General features: G+C 36.9%; 1 protein-coding gene and 1 long non-coding RNA gene across 5 annotated transcripts in view; one reads left to right on the top strand and one right to left on the bottom strand.

Annotated features, from left to right (window-relative positions):
* LOC114932039 (uncharacterized) overlaps window positions 1-18,346 on the bottom strand; it is an 87,832-nt gene that overhangs the window by 33,338 nt on the left and 36,148 nt on the right. For both annotated transcript variants that reach the window (XR_014924748.1, XR_014924749.1), the window contains exon 5: window positions 5,166-5,209. This is a non-coding gene — a long non-coding RNA (uncharacterized LOC114932039). The remainder of the gene's footprint in view (window positions 1-5,165; window positions 5,210-18,346) is intronic.
* knockout (Stork-head domain-containing protein knockout) overlaps window positions 1-18,346 on the top strand; it is a 78,625-nt gene that overhangs the window by 25,035 nt on the left and 35,244 nt on the right. For 2 of the 3 annotated variants that reach the window (XM_085483104.1, XM_085483106.1), the window contains exon 2: window positions 15,971-16,227. In XM_085483104.1, coding sequence (XP_085339230.1) covers window positions 16,024-16,227 — 204 coding nt within the window. In that variant the 5' untranslated portion in view covers window positions 15,971-16,023. Of the gene's footprint in view, window positions 1-6,752; window positions 7,284-15,970; window positions 16,228-18,346 lie in introns of those variants that run through there. The other variant, XM_085483105.1, reaches the window with a different exon arrangement.

Raw genomic sequence — 18,346 nt, 5'->3', positions numbered from 1 at the left:
ACATCTTCCTCCGGAATTTCCTCGCGAACTGGCCGCTTGCTCGCCGAAGATGAGCGACCGGAGATTGTCTCTCGGCCGGGTAACCACCGATTCTATATGTATACTATTGTTCGGAATCATCGCGATGTGCGCGAACAGCATGTAAAGCGATCAAAAACTGATGATTTGTACACGCAGAGTATTTTCTCTTACAATTTACCCTGAAATCATCGTGAGATAATATGGTAGAAAGAATTTTATTTAAGTTTCTCTGATTAATATTTATCACGATATAATAAAATTAATCGAACATGTTTTATATCTTGTTGTGGTAAATATTAATTAGAGAAACTCTTATAAAATTCTTCCAATATCATTTTCTCACGATTACCATGATTTTCTGGGTAAAATCTATAAGAGAAAATACTCTCCATGTACAAGTTATAGTCGGGATATTTGAAATAGAATTTTGAAAAATTTAATACGGGAGATATTAAATTTATGTTTAAAGTGACGTAAGTCACATTTAAAAATTGTGACAAAAAATGAAAAAAGCAATCTAATGAGATTTAATTGAAACATTTATTTTTTGACGTAATTTCCGATAAAGTGCGTACGTAGTCATGTGTTGTTAGATCGCGGGAATGGAAATCTTATCGGCTCGGACGAACGCCTCGAGGAAATGTCAGTTCCACTCGGGCGATCATAGTCGTCTTTAGTTATATGTACGAACGGAGTCTTCCTAGCGCCTACAGCTGTCTTCGGCAGCGAAAGGGTTAAACGTCTCTCGTCGTACTCTTATCAGTTATCGTTAAAATATTTTCATTGATATATATCGATTCCTGGAAGCGTATACCTCTCGCAAACCTCTAATTCAATAATGCATAATAATTACGCTAAAATACGTCAATCGTTTATATCATTTTTAACAATTATAAAAATTATCCGCAAATTTATTTATAGATTCCATTATATCGCAACAATTTTCAATTTTGATTTAATTAAAATAAAATATAAATTCTAATATATTGCACTTAAACTTTTTTACGTAATATTTCCTATTATCCATAAATTATTTTGTAATGTAGAAACACTTGACCGGTGGACTGCATCGACGCGCGAAACTGCGTGCGGTTTTATTTTTATTTCTCACGTTATCCCGCGTGTTAAACAAAAACATCTTCCTTGTTAGTCTGTCTTTTACTCAGCTTCTTACGACATATTATCTTGTGATCAACCACACCCGAAGCCTAGGAGCGCCGTAATATCCATGCGCGCGTATCCTCCTTCGGAATCCCCGTCTTTCAAGCCGCATCGTCTTTTCTGGACCCTTATTTACCACTTCCGGGAACATTTGCATTTTTCCGCTCGATAAGTGCATCATGATGCGCGCGCGGATGGATGGATTTTTGCCGCGAATTTTACGATCGTTTCACGATACCATTTCAGAACATTTCTTTTTCTTTTTTATATGTTTTTTTCTCGACGTATCGCGGTCAGGAAATAATTGCGAATATGCAAGTTAATTAAATAATCCTTCGAAAAGAGCTCTATTCAATTTACGCTCGAATCACTTAAATCATTGATCACGAATTAATCGCTCGATCATTTACGGGGAAATCGTTCTGCGATTATTCGTATATACTTAACTCGTATATAGTAATCAATCGTCTCGTTTCTTGACAAATCATTCCGCATTTTTAACGTAACATATAGTACCTGTCCAATCCAAGATCATTTTAACATTGCAGAGTGAATAATGACGGATCGACGCACGTCTAAATCTGATTTTTTTTTTTAATGAAAGCGCACACATCCGGAATCATCTTGACAAGCGCTTTCGGATTTAAAGATTATTCGGATTATAAGATCGCAGTATATAAAGTAGAAAGTATGGCTCTGTTTGACCTTTTGTCGTATATACACTCCGTGAATACGAGTCGTATCTAATCAGATTAGTCGAATTGTAGAAATCTCGGGGATTCACGTTAAGGGACGTTAATCGCGATCAGCGACGATGAGCGGTCGTTCTTAAAAAGGCTCTCGGCTTTTCACCCCTCTTCGCTCTCGCCTTATTTTCTACCGAGGGGTGTTTCCCTTGTGCCTCTGAGTAAGACGTTTCGCAAGATTTATATAAAAGCACCCCAAGGCTCTTGGCAAGCCTTAAAGTAAAGTTGTGGAGGCGAGGAATATTAACGCTAAACGTTGGGATCGAGATTTTCTATTTATTTAGGATAGTATGAAAGAATAGGATCGAATTTCTTAAATAAAGAAGAAATAATCTGTTCTATGTGAATTATGGTATACACTTATATAAAATGAAAGTACCTTCGAGGATTTTTTTTAAGCGATTCTCGGGTTGATATTATTTTATTGCGGCGAAAATAATCTCGCGTCGGCTTTCTTAATTTATATAATGACTAATTCCCCCTTAAGATGAAGAACGAGCGTCGTTTCTGCGTGTTCACGATGACGTTACGCTAGACTAACGACCATGTAACTGGCCGTGGCGTTACATCACGCAACAGACCGAGGTATCGAATTATGCGGAGAGACAATGTCACGATCATGACGGTATTTAGCGATACATTAAAAGAGTAACGTGAAGGCGATCACTATAGGATTTCACCGGTCGCAGTCCGTAGTTAGCTCTTTTTTTTTTAAGACAAAAGAGGCTTTCGATGGTTCTTACGTTGCAAAAAACGACGAGGAATCTCGCTTGCTTCTCTCGCGAGAGAGAGAAGAAAAGGAAGAGTGATTTTAACCGAGAAACTCGCGTGTTCCGCGTTTATTTGCGGCCTCGCGCTAAGTCGCGCCTCGCTTAGAGAGTGAAGACTTAACGGAACGTGAAAAATTAATGGAATGGAACTTCTGCCTTCCTTTTTTTCCTCTCTTTTTTTTTTTAACGGTGACCCGGGAGATACATCGCACGCGTGATCAATCACGCTCGTTTACCGATGTATAATGATCGGATGCAACGCGAATTTACATCGCGCGCGCTTGATCGATCGGCGTGATCGATCGATTGAACAAATAGCGCTTAATTTTCCGTACGGCGCCGCGAAATTTATCGTCAAGCGTTTAACGCTCGCGTATCGCGAGATTTATCGCGCTCGCGAGATCGAGCGTTCGATAGACGATAATTTCAAGCGCATAATTATACGTCGTCACTGCTAATTAATTAATATATTGCATCGGATGCAGCAGAGTGTTTCTTGTGCGCGCCTATGTACATATATACCTATATATATGTATACTATGTAGGATACTCATCCGTGATAAAATCAAGATACTAATACTCAGTTCGATCGTCGATATTGAAGCATCGATCGCTCGTAAAATATATCGGCGTCAAATTTAACGCGCTGGTCGCGAAAGTAATTTATTAAACGAGTTTCGCGGAGGGACAAAAACTGTAAATTTGCAGAGGCGATTGATAAATACCTGCGTTTACGCGGTAAGAAATGTGTGAATATATGCCGGTTGCGTGTAAACTAATTTCACGTTAGCTATCTTTTCGAGATTAATACCTCGTATCCTATATACGTTCGTAAGGAAAATAAATGAATTTCTTCAATCAACTTATCTCTGATCCAATTCATAAATAGGCCAAGACAATCGAAAACGTTTACTACTAAAAAGAAATAAAAAAAAAATCATGCAAGTTCAGGGCATCATTTTCCGATCAGCGTTATCGCCGCACGGATTCGTTTGAGGTGCATAAGTAGAGGGAAGAAATGTTTTAAGATAAATCGGCTGTGGCACTGTAACGGCACGTACGTACGCGCAGTCGATCGCGACGCGTCTCGTTTCAAAGATACCTGGTGTTGTCGGTCGGCAGAAATCGAATAGGTTCGAGGGGCGTTTCACGCCGCCAGTCCCGAAGGAGTTTTCAATAAGCGGGCGCTCGCGACTTGCTCTAATAAATCCCACGCCCGAGAACAATTCGCGATAAATCATTTTCTAACGGCAGCAACAGTGTTTGCGCTATAACGGTAATTGGTCTAGTCGCTCGGGCCCTGGAAGCTGCGAGATATTAATGATCATTGGCTGGACTCTGGTGCGTATAACAAAGACGCTAGTTGCTCGTTTTGCAACACCCGTTCAACGTCTGATCGCTTTCCTCTCTTACGACTCTAACGCTTTCCTTTCCAAAAACGACCACCGAGTTGATGTCGCGCGCGTTCTCAAGTACAGGAAATAAGGTGATCTTGCTCAATCTAGTCTCGATCAAATTAGCGACGTCCCGTTACGATTTATCCTCTTCGAAAAGTGTTTAGTATATATTAGAAAATTATTATTATTATGTTAATAATGTTTATTAATTTTTTGGAATGAAGTGAAATTTTTTCTTTTCCCTCCTGCGAAAAAGGAGTGGTAAATTACAACAGATTTTAAAATATATAATTAACTATAAATTATGAATCGTTTCTCCTCGGACATTTCTTCTTATTCGTGATTCATTGACAGCAATAAATGTTAGTCAATGGTGGTATTTATTTATTCGTCGTTAAGGATTTCCTGTACTTCCGATGGCTATTTGCTGTTCGTTATACAACTAATACAAACATACGAGTGTATGTACACCTACATGCAACTAAATTGGTTTCCTCCTACGACCGCACTTTCCTCTCCTCGAGCGACCGCGGAAAAATAGGCTTTCGACTCGATCTGTCGCTGCCCGATCAACCTGACGGCGAGTAATGAGAATAATAGCCGTGCATGTATCGGCATTGATGTACACTGTATACCGGTGAGTGTGCCTGCGTGAGTGGACACATGTTCGTACAACCTCGAGGTCGATGGAAAGTGAAAACTGACTTCTTAGTCCATTAGATTGTCATACCGCGTCACGCATATGTTAACGCAAAGAGGAGCTTCTGTTTATTAATCTCATTGAAGCTTCAGAGCATGCGCTTCAAGCGAAAATTTAATATTTGCCAATATTAAGAAAATAAAAAGCTAAAAAATGTGAAAGTCTTAAAATTTCTACAAAAAACTAGCGTTACATGTTTGTTAAAAACAAGATTACTGCGCAAGATTGATTAATAAACGCGTCTCTTGGAATATTTTAAGATAAGGAAAAATTAATAACAGGATACGGGATAACTTCGTTTAACTCAAGATATATATGTATACGTGTATGTCGCATGCTCGCATGTGTGATAGAAAATTTTTTAACTCACCGATATGATGAGCAACAGCAATAAAGTTATAGGCCTAGGTTGATCTGTAAAATAAAAAGTACATATATTTAATATATAGCGATTTATATGTAGCACAGTGTTCAAAATAATTATTAAACTTAATTGAATTTATATCAATCGTTATTTAAAATTATTTAAAGTAATTAAGTACAGTTAGAACGAGATAAACCGAGGAGAAAATAGTTCTCTATTTTGTAATTTTCGCAATAATTAATGAGAAAAAAGATAGCCCAATATTACGCCGATGTTAAGTGCATGAGATTGGCTAATTTTTAAAAATTAATTTCTTATTAATTATTGAGAAGATCGTAAAAGGAAAGAGGATTTTCCTACTTGGACTTCCTACTTTTAACTAACTCTACCTACACGCGAAAGGTGTGGCGGTTATTACAGGACATCCTGTATAAGAAATAGAAATATTTCTTTACAAAAAAATATTTAAAAAAATTTTGCTTTGAAAATTATTTTGTTGTATCATTAAGATTAAACATTAAATTATGGATGGATATTAACGCTGAAATAAACGAACATTAATTTCACAATCAATAATCAATTAAAGAAGTTGCTTACGCCAGATCTACTCCTTCTCTCGTATTTATTTGCTGCTTTTTCATGACATTCACATTCAGTTGTGAAAATACAGTTAATTACAGCACGAATACGATAATCTCTCGATTTTTGGCGCTCAAAAATCACACGGTATTACATAATACTATTATTAAATCGAATTAATACACTAAAAAATACACAAAATCGAAATTTAATATTATATATGCGATATATTTGAAACATGAAAATATTTATCAAAATAAAAGTATTATTAATAAACGGTCTATACGTCACAGCTCCGAATTATTATTTGTATCATTCATGATTGTTCAATTCAATTTGTTTACTCCTCTGTGCTTTCGATCCGAATAAATTCCACTAAAAAAGCGAAAAACTTAGATTAAAATGAGATGACATATATTTCAAATATATTTAAGGAAATGTTTAATTAGTCGTGAATATATGTATATTACGGTAACAAACAATTTATAATTTACAATTCAAAACAATTTATAATTCCGATTTTTTCTCACTTCGATTTTAGAATGAATATGTATATATATATATTACGCGAAATTCTACTTCTATAAATAATGCCACGATGCTCTTACGTTAATCATTAATCGTAAAAGTTACTTAATCACACGGCCTGATAGTTCTAATTACAATAATCATGATCGCATATCAAAAATATAATGCAACGACATACGTATAATTATATCTTTCCATTCGAGATTCACCGTGTGAATGATAGCAAGACCGTGACACGCAAAGGCTAAACATAGTATAATACAATTTAATACATCGTTGCTAACGAAATAGTATGTTTACCGTGTTCGGCCTTCACGTCGCGCACTATTGTTGACATGCCGGTGAACGGTAATGGTATGTCAATGCGGCGCGGAATAGTGGGGTTCACCACAACGAAAGATATTGAGATTGAGAGGCGACAAGTGGGAGAAGGCGCGAGGATCGGGAGAACGAAAAGATTATTATTATTCAGTCAACGCTCGTCCGTGGAAGGTATCGGGAAGATTGTATTACATGTCGTCTATCGACACGCGGTTCTCTTAACTTTCGATATTAATGATTTCAGTCTTCTTGTCAAATTAGTTTTCCTTAAATACTAACTTTAAATACAAATATTATCGCGCCCTTTGACAGAAATTTTTACAAATTATTTATTGTTCTTTTTTCGGATTAAAAATAATAACACCTAATTAATTAGCTCGTTAAGTTAGCCTTTTAATTTTATTACTTATAAAAATAATAATTATTAACTTGGATCGAATGATTCAACTGATGAAGAGACGTAACACATTGACCGTTCATTAATAATGCATTTATTTTCGAAATTTAATTGGAACTGTGTTCTTGGACAGTCTTCTATCTTTTAATTAACCATTCTATTTTATTAGAGCATTTGCGATCGTAATTAAATTGTATTTTCGTGAGTGAGTGTGCCATGAAGTAGCAATAAAAGATGAATAAAAAAGAGAGCAAACACACAGATATAGGCATCGGATGATGGAGAAGTAGTTTCCTGACGTAAGTTAATATATTTTCACTTATGTAATTTATTATTTATATAATTAAGTGCTTCTCATCATAATAAAGAGTGATCTATCTTACATTATAATATATGAAATATTTATGTAAAATATATTTATTTTATTTTATTCCTTGTGCATTTTCTCATTTGACTTTTTGAATAAATTTGTTCTATAGCTATGTTTAATCATTTTAATACTTATAATGTTTTAATATACGTATATTTTATTGATGCTTTATAATATATATATAATATATTATAAATATTTATAATACAAGCGCACATCATGAGATTTTTGTGATAATACGTGCATGTAGGTACAACATAGGGATCGCTGATAATGATCCACGTGCCAACAATTAACTGTGCATTGCCGGGTCGTCATTACAGATAGGAAGAGAAGCGCTGGGAACGATAAAGCGTAATTAGGCTCGTATACGTATGATGCGCGCTTTTGTCATTAATAATACATGTGAGTTCGCGTCCTTGCATCTTTACTTCTTTCAAAGATTTCTCGTCACGATATGTCTCCGTAAAAGTCGTTCTTGCGGGAATATACTTTCTTCGTGGAATGTCCCTTAGTAATATGCAGTGTCGGTTAATGGTCGGTACGATTTGATCGTTCGCGTGTGGTAGCTTTAAGGCTTCCGGTAGTCTCGCAAAGTAATTGTTTTACGCCTTGGGGTATCAAGTCGGGGACCTATCGAGAATGATCTGCTGCTTCTTCGAGAGATTCGATGGAAAGTAACGTTTCCGTGACACGCTATCTTCAAACGAATTATTACATGAAATTACGGCTTCATTACAACGAGCGCGCGATTCTCACTTTCTCTTATGTTTAAATTAATTAACAGACGTTCATATTGCGACACAAAAACACACAGAGAGAATTATTAAATTAACTGTACAATATATTGATTCGGTATTAAGCAAATATCGATATTAATTATTTTCGAAATAAATACCGTCTTTTATTTATATATAAAATCTTATCGTAATGGACTTATATGTTCATTTAATATATCCCAGTATTTTTTTAGTAACGCATCGACGCGTCTAATTTCGCGCTTGATGTAATATATATGCAATGGCATGATCGATAAATATTAAAACGATAGGAAAGCGCGAAGCGCTTGTATATACGTATGTATATGTATATATACTGCTTAGAGACCACCTTGTTCGCGTGAAAGTTTCGCGGATCGACGTTTCGTAATTATGGGACTGGCTATTCAACGAATTAACCGTTTTATCTATTACAACGGAGCGTTAACTGCTGTCCTGGATTAAATTACGACATAAATTATATATATTGCCGCCGCTTGCAAATAGCGCGTGCTCGCGCATACGTAAAATTATATATGCACACACGCGATCCGTATCTCGTATAGCTCACCAGATAAGTAAGATATGTTTCTCCGCGCCAAAAGCGAAGAAGCGTCTTTTTATATTTTCTTTTTTGCAAAATATAGATACACATATATCGCTAAACAATCTTATTATCGCGAAGATATATCGGTTGGAGAACGTATGTATGATTTCTCTTCGAGTAATTATATCTGAGTGTCTAGCGGTCAGGGAAATCTGGAAAACCGGGCATTGTCAGGAAATTTTATAAATCTGGAATTCTCAGGGAAAGTCAGGAAATTTTACTATTTATCTGGATTTTTTTACATTATTCTACATTTGTCTCAATAATTGGAAATTTTTTATTAAATAAATATAATAACTTTTTCCATGCTAATTGATTTAAATTTTTATTTTTTTAACTTCCGAACTTTTTCATTGTTGTCAAAAATATCTCAAGGATTTCATGATTCAACATTTAATTGCTTGATCATATATAGATGCAAATTATATATTTGGAAAAAATAATACTAAAAAGTCAGGAAAAAAATTAATTTCCGGTCTTGGAAAATCTGAAAAAGTCAGGAAATTTTTTTTATTAAGTCTGCTGAACACCCTGAATTATACTCGAATACGAAAATTATATACGATATTGAAAAAATTGCGTTCTTTTTCTAAAAATTACGTTTTCTTAATCCTATAATATTAACGGGATTATCATCGCGATTCCGTCGACGAGGCTATAATTCGCCGCGGGATTCTTTAACTGCGGAAAGTTACGCCATCCCAAGGACTCCAGCCGTCCTTACGTCCGGTATAATTTATCCTAGCAAGTTGAACCACCGCACCGCCTCGCGAACCGGTACGAGTCACGCTTGGAGAGTGCAGTTGACATCCTTTAGTCGCGCAGCCGTATCCTTGTCACCTCTCGCTCGCGTTTCTCGCTTTGCGTTCGTTGCTCGTTAACACGTTACGAAACCTGATTTTCCACGGTGATATTTTCCGTCCGCGCGCGAGAGGAAAAAGCTCGTCATCGTCACTCGGCATTACCATTCGATGTGTTATTTATTAACCGGCGACGCTGCACTCGAGAAAGCGCCTTTATTGCGATCAATAAAACATTATTTCAAACTAGAAATGCGCAAAGCTGCGCCGATGTCTGAAAACAGGATGCCCTAGAACTAGTGTATTTATATGAAATATATATATTTATGTACATTTGTCATAAAACATTCCCAATTTTGGAAACTGATATATCTATTAAATGTTCGATTCGCTACAATTATATTTTTTCAATGATGAAAATATTTTTTGTGTATGTATAAATCATTAAGTTAATAATATTCTTATGGGAGAATAATTCTATTCGTCAATTTGTATTATTAATATTTATATAATATATAAGTATATAATACAATTAGAATAATTATAAATACATATGTATATACATATTAATGATAATAAAATGTATATTAATATAGAATAAAAATTAACAAATAAATTCCTCCTTTTGTAAGAATATTATTAATTTAATTATTTACATAAATTATATATTTAAATATTGCACAAAATATCTTTTAAAAACTGGAGAAAAGCCAGCACGTTTTAAAACTACTTTCTAATACCGCACATGTCAGCGATATACCCAGGATAATATTAACGATACCAGCGACTATCAAAGGAAAACGCTCTCCCACGTGCTTCTTGTTCCGGAGTACGTACTTTTCAGAAATAATTTCCGCGAAGACGCGGTAGTCCTGGTGTCGTTTGACTTAATCGCGATAATATCGATATTCTCCCGGCTTCTATCGGAGTTCTAGCTGATTGGTGTGACACACCGTTCGACGCCACCGGGCCTTTCTCTCTGTCATTATTTCAATAATGTTCACGTACGGCGCATTATCCGCGAGCTCGCAATTGACATCCTTCAAACCGGTGTCGTCCGTTCATCGACTGCGGCGTGTCCGCAACATCCTTCATCGTTGCTCGTCATTATCGGGAGAGAGGAATCGCGGAATGTATCGTGAGCAGGGTTGTACTTAGATGATTTTAAAATTAGCCGGATAAAGATGAGATAAAAATATGTAAATTTAACTTAGATAAGATGAAGATGATTTTATTTTAAATATATCTAGATGAAAGATAAAATTATAAGACGATTGATCTAGATAATTTTCTAAATAATAATTTTTATGACTGCTTATGTAAATACAATTAAAAAATATATAAATTGTAAAAGGGATATAAAAAATATGTATTCATATTTTTATTTATAAATTTTTATCGCTTACTGCTTAAATTCCATTATTTAAGTATTTTATGTACTATGATTCTAAACCAAAATCTGAGAATTGTTCTAGATAATTTAGTAAAGATAATACTTTTTTCATCTAAGATGCAGGTATAGATAATACATATTTTTATTATCTATATATATATATAAAGATAAGATGAACACCAAAGTTTCAGTTAGATGATCATCTGTATAATTTTATTTAGATAACAGCAAATACAGTAGCTTCTCGGTGGGACTTTTCACCCGGCGATATGAAACGTACGCGAGAGTTCTATTCTATTTTTCAAACGAGTAAGTGAGACGACAGAGTGTGCCTCGATCGTTTTCTACGCACGATTTTTCACGATGCGCTACAAGCGTCATCCGCTTGTATCCTCCGCTTTTTTTCACATCACCGCGATGTTCCGGAGGTGGAGGCGTGAGAACCGGGTCTTCGGGATACATCGCTGATACATTAGAATATCCTCTTGACCTCCTCAGCATATAATACATGCCATAAGGAAGATAGTCGTTTTTCCTCACATAGAGAGTCTTGTTTCGAAAGATTAGATATATTCGACCGACTCATTGGCAGTAAATTTTGCAATAACATATAATTATATATATATATATATTAACATTACTTTTTTATTTCACTTATATCCTTTAGCTTTTACATCGTGAACGACTCAAGTCACGTTACAAAACAGGCATATTTCCAATAAACGGAGCAGTGATCGCTCGGTATGAAATGATTCGGCGCATTTAATGATAATGCGGCAAGTCGCTCGATAGGACTCCCCTGCGTAACGCTAATTAAGCTCGGAATCCGGAGGATACAATTATGTGATTCTTAAATGGAAACTTGGCGTGTGTGGTAATTTCGCATTTCTCGAGTTTCTTGATATATCCTATTACGTTGCGAGCTATGTCGGTCGCGCAAAGCGAGAGTCACGCAATTTTTTTTCTCCCAGAATCATCGAAACGCGCCGGATCGTCATATGGCTTGAAGCGAATTTCTATCTTTTCACTAGATATTTTTAAACCTGTCTTTTGTGAGGAAGAGAGGACGATAATTCGCTCTCACGTTCCTCCCTCTCCCCGTGTAATAATTATTCCCAGGGATTTATCATAATATTCGTACATCATCTTTTTAGTCATCGTAATTTAAAAAAAAAAACTCGGACATTATAAATGACAAGCCTGTAACAACGTCAAACGAGAATGACGTCCGATCGAAACTTTCTATTTACATTCTCATCATCGATGTAAAAATTTATCATCACTCTGGCGACTCGCGGTAAGTCGCGATGTAGTCATTGATAACGCTCGTTGAGGTCTCAATGGCCATCGCGAGCAAGATCAACGGCGGTACGGACGAAGATTTGTCTTTATTTGGACTTCCATTAGGCCGAGACGTTGTTTGATCGTTCCCGTTACACGTTTTACGAGAATGGTCCGCCCGAGAAGTACTTTCTAGACACACTCGAGTCCGGGATACGTGCGGTTGGTCTTCGTCGTCGAGAAGATCGACGATACATCAAAGGATCGTACAATGCCTGCGCGAAGGATGAATTTGCTCATCGTATATGAAAGTTTGTTTTCTTAACAACCCCCTACGGTCTAGCGGATATTTCTTCCAAGTGGTGTACTGTGCAGGGGAAAAGAAGGAAACAAAAAATGTTGGAAAGAGAGAGAGAAAGATTTCGTATCGACGATATTTTGCGCTTCGACAAATTGTCGGACAGGTTGTCTAACAGGAAATTAATGACGCGGCTATTTCAGAAAGAGCAAGATTGTAATAAAGCCGCGCGAAAGCAATTTATTGTTTCGATATATAAAGCGTTTTAAGAAAGAAACGCGAGACAGTATTCGATATAGAGGATTCTAAATATAGATATGAACATTTCAGATTCGAAAGGTGACGTTAGAATGGGACGAGATCGGAATATATATATTATCACCCGTATTTAACGTAGGTGGTTATCTCGTATAATCTTGTAACTTATGAGACGCGTAATTAAGTTATATGGTATCCACCGTTTCACTACATGATGATTTATATGTTTCTGTAAATGTGTTATTCTGTTGCGCGGGAGAAATTACCTCGTTTCTATACGAGCGATCGGATCGCGATCGATCACGTGAAGAATAACGCGTACATATATATCCTTCTTCTATTTCACGAAGCGTCGTGTTCGGCCACGTGATTATTCTATAATTCAGGGTGTCCAGCAGACTCAATGAAAAAAATTCCCTGACTTTTTCAGATTTTTCAGAAGACCAGAAATTCATTTTTTCCCTGGCTTTTTAGTATTTTTTTCCAAATATATAATTTGTATATATCTATATGATAAATCAATTAAATGTTAAATCATAAAATCCTTGAGATATTTTTGCCAACAATGAAAAGGTTCGGAAGTTAAAAAAAACAAAAATTTAAATCAATTATACAATCTGCATGGGAGTCAAGAAAAAGTTATATTTATTTAATAAAAAATTGCAAATTATTGAGACAAATGTACAATAGAATAATGTGAAAAAGTCCAGATAAATAGTGAAATTTCCTGACTTTTCCCTGACAATTCCTGATTTATCAAATTCCCTCACAATGCCCGATTTTCTAGATTTCCCTGACCGCTAGACACTCTATAATTACAATTATAACAGAGGGGAAGGGATCCAAATGAAAGAGAAACCCTCTGGCTTGCAGCGGCGCGGAAAAGCGCGGAAAGGCAAATTAACGGCGAGATATGAGCGTTAATTACTTGTCATCGCGTGTCCCACGCGCAATTCGATCGACGACTGCGGCCGCTCAGATGTTCAGGTTCAGGGATGCACCGGCGTGCATCGGCGCGACGCAGCCGCACAATTGCAGTGGGACATTAATGAGAGTCGTGCGCGCGGCGAATGAATCACGCGGCAGGAAGTCCTTTTTCCGCGACACACGGTCGAACACCTTCCGCTTCGAACTGGCGAACTGGTACAAGGTGAAATCGAGCTTCGATCCCGACAGGGAGGAAGAAGGCTTATAATGGCAAGAGAGATTGATCCTTCCTCTCTTTCCTCTTTCTCGAACTCCGCCGTTTTGGAATAATTTCTTTTTGCATCGGAGCTGGTTCCTTCTCCAGACAAGCAGAATAAACTATTTGCCAAGTACGCGATGAGAAAATTGCCCCATTGTATCGGTGAGAATGAGATACTCCGGAGATACTACCGGATAAAAGTGCGCTAGACAGTCGCAGTTCAAAGAGCGGATGGCACGATAGACAACGCGAACACAGGAAAGATTAGATCCTATTAAATCTTATTCTTTTCTCTTTTCCCTCTCCACCTCTCTCTCTCTCTCTCATCTATCTTTATCTGCATGAATCTTTTTCTCGATATATACCCGCGGGATATCATCAGCGCGACGCGATCGCGTGAGAGAGGTCGCTATTTCACAAGGAATTATTCAATGTCGCCTATTACACATAAACTGAGAGTGTATACTACTAACTATCCAATTATCTTTCGATTAAAAAATAATGCCACAATTGCGGTACATCAGCGTATCCCGTACACTTGTTACGCATCACATAGTATATCTTATCTGCGTTATCAAATATCTATTGATGTCGGGAAGTAAACTTTAACTATTATTAACTATGTACAGTTTTGTAATAAAACAATGTCCATCCCCATCGTAAACTAAGTCAGTGGGACGTAAGATAATAGTCCATGAACTAAACTTCGCAATAATAATGTATCTGATTAAATCTGATTTTATATCACAACACATGCGAAAATATTTTCATTACTTCGAAATAAAATTTTAATAAGGTACAATTCGAAAACAAAAAATAATTTACATTTAATTTTATACTGTACATAGTTTTGATTTGAAAAAAAAGTAATTCCTCTTTTTTTACGGATATGTTATGATACATTTGGCTACTCTAAGCAATTAGAGCCAGATTGAATTCTCATGTACGAACGGCCGAATTGATGAAGCAATCTTGTGCCTCTGGCTCGGCTCCAGAGAAAGAGTCACAATAATGCACGATGACGACCATCCCTTTTCTTATTACTCGAGTCGTCTCTCACGAGCTATAATGCTACGTGGATTTTGGCGAGTAAGGGCGTTCCACCCTTCTGCCTGGCCGGCTAAATTAATTAGAGGTGGGAGGCGTTGATACAATATATAGAAATACGTGATGTTATCTTCTAGCTTTTAGAAGATGAAGAACGAGCAGGATTGTTGCAGGATTTCTCAACTATCTTTACATACCTCTAAGTGCAAAAAAAATTTTTTTTGACAAATATTTTTTTCCACAAAATAAAATATTGTATATCGTGTATATTAAATGAAGACAATCGATTTGTTGAACTAGACAAAATTTCTATAATATTAGTATAAACTTTTGATATAATATATACATAAAATAGACGTTTGAACAAGCTGCGCTAATCGAATAAAAATCTGCAATGAATCGAGAACCTCTGATCTTAGATCCTGCGAGGTTTCCTGCAACGCATGCTCAATAAAGTAGCTGTATGCTGTATGCGTCACGGACGTACGTGTGTATAGAAAGAGATAAAAGGAGACGGAATGAGTGAGAGAGAGAGAGAGAGAGAGAAAGATGGTTTCGTGCAAAGTCTCTCACGTCGTCTGCAACTTTCGTGAACTCGTATAATAGTACGATGAACTCGCCTCCGCTTTATCTCTCTCCATGGTACAGCGATAAGAATAATTGGACGTAAGATGGCACAGCACAGGAGAGATGGAGGTCTCCGTTGCGTAAAATTGCAGGTCATTCGCAGTTCTCTGCTATCGAGCGTATCTACAGTTTTCGGTTATGCAATATGTAAAATCATCCGGGTGTCTTTGCACTTTAATTTTACGGAACAAATCTTTCTGCTAATGTCGCTCGTTTTTAATATTTCTTCATAAGCAATTCATTTATAATTCTTTCTTGCTTTCTTTGATTTATTATATTATATTAATTATTAATTTATGATTTGACAGAATTTACGTATAATTCCAAGTAAAATTGCTCAATGTATTTTTTTCTGTTACAGATTTCGCAATGCCACCCCCGTATCACCCACGTCGTTAGTGGTGGGCCTTCGTAATGGCCTCGATTTTAGGAGATGGCACGGGTCCGGGAGGCCCCGGGTCCTCCCGATGCCTCTTGCTTCTGCAAAGGTCCCTGGCGATTCAGTTGACCAGAGGACCACCCCCTCATGGCGCAAACGGAATCAACGTCAGTCAGAGTCCGAAGGAACATCCAGCCGACGAGATGTGGATGTACGATAAGGGTTACAATCTATTTCAAGTGAGTCACGTCATCTTTCATTTTATCCTTCGTTTTATTTTATACCTCTCAGTTTATACTGTCGATATCCTTTTATCGTGTCACCACGCGAGTTTAAGATGAGTTTCCCTCAACTTTCGTCGATAAACGCGATATATCTATACGCGCATGTGACATTTCCGTGCTTTTTTCTTCGCTCCGAGAAATCACTCTGGCGCCGGAAAAGTTTTGCGGAAGCGAACGTCGGAAAAAGAAAACACGGGACGTCGTCCGCCGACGTTGAGATTCTCCGTCAAGAGACTTCGTGTCTTCGGCTTTGTTCCTTCCCCTGGTGTCGGCGCACCGGGTCCTTTACCGTAAAGCGGACGTTGATTGCCCGCACCGTTACGCCACAATGAGACAATGTGAATTACGAGCAATTTCGCAAAAGTAAGCATAATCGAGGAGCGGTAGGTTAAACGGCGGCGGAAGCTCGTTCTCGCGGCCGGCCGACGTGTTTTATCCCGCGGACTCTCCTCCACGGTAATAAATTTTTCGCTTTACGTCCAGAAAATTCTTTCCCGTGCGGATGAAGCGAACGACGGCGGCGGCGCCGCGCGCGTCGTAATCCAGCTCGTCTCGAATTTATAGCCACCAATGCGTAACGTGTAACCGCTGAATATTCAACAGCGGTCTATTGTCTGGCTTGGAAAATTGTATTAATCCTTCTACCGATATATAGTCTGCAGTTACGGGTCAGGCGTATAGATATAGGTATTATTATGCATTGTTGTAGGATTAGAACAGAAAATTTAATCATAAATTGAAAAGGTCCTGATATATAAATACGAATTCAAATATAAAGAGTCAGATATTAGGCGCGACAAAATTCTTTTTCAATTCCTCTATACTTATATTTATATACAATATACAACATTAATTAATTCTTTTTATCCTTAAGAATTTGCATTCAATGTATATAAAAATTAATTTTTTAAAATAAAAATAATAAATTGTAAATGTGTATAGAAGATGAAATATTTTCGAAATATTAATTCTTTCATAAAGTTTTTAGATATGATCGCGCGAGAGAGAAACAAAGATTAGTAGTGAAGAAATAAAATTAGAACGTGACTGTTCGCAATAACAAAGTGCTCTCACTTTTTAACGAGTACGTACTCGGCGGAGAAGCACCCTTGCGGAAAACTCAACGAGCGAGCCTCTCGCTTCCAAAATTAATAAGGAACGATGACGGCGACGATGATAAAGCGAGGATGCTGAATCGTTGAATATGCAAGCATATGCATTCTTTTGGGTTCTTAAGCGATGACCCATTCCTCAGGCATCCGAAAATGTCGAGGACAAAAATATGTTTCATTATTCGTGCCAATATTCTTGCAGCCTCTTACACCTTAGCGAATTTAAAATGCTTAAAAGAATTTTTTCAATTAAAAAGAACGAAGAATATGAGTTATTTTTGAGTCGATATTTTTGTTAAAGATATAAATCTCTTTTGGAGAATAAACTATAAATGAAGTAATGTACGAGGAAGAGAATTGGAAGACACCGTACATACACACACAAGGAGACTTTTCTCTTCAATTTGTTACAATAGAAATATTAATATCTACCACTTAATAAGATATGAAAAATATGCTCGATTAATTTCACTATGTAACATAATAAAATTTACCATGTACATATTAATATTTTTTATTGTGATAATTATCATGATTTTTAGGGTGAATTCTAAGAGAAAATTCGCGCCGTGTATATGGTATGTACGAAAGCAGGAAACCATTGAACGTTCGTACGAGAGGAGATAGAATCTCTCGAGGTCGCGGAGTGAATTAGACATTCTATAATTGTTAAGTCAATTAGACGTTAGTGCAGAAATCGTAGCATGTGTGTGTGTGTGTGTTCCATACTATCGCTATTGTGGTTCCGCATGGTTTCGCGCCATATAGTGACCGCTTTATCGATGTCGGCGGATAATAATCGATCGACGTGGAGATACGATCGCTTTTCAACGGAGCGATCCTCTCGTAAAAGCATCCCCGTGCGCAGATCGCATCGATATCGCGATACACGTTGTTTAGAATGTTGTAGTCCGAGCTTTATATTCGATGCAGCTTATCGGAATGACTGATCGAATGAAATT

Source organism: Nylanderia fulva, unplaced genomic scaffold (genome assembly GCF_048542155.1).
Source record: "Nylanderia fulva isolate GAGA-0341 unplaced genomic scaffold, ASM4854215v1 Scaffold23, whole genome shotgun sequence".
Classification (NCBI taxonomy): domain Eukaryota; kingdom Metazoa; phylum Arthropoda; class Insecta; order Hymenoptera; family Formicidae; genus Nylanderia; species Nylanderia fulva.
This window is presented reverse-complemented; position numbering and strand designations above follow the sequence as displayed.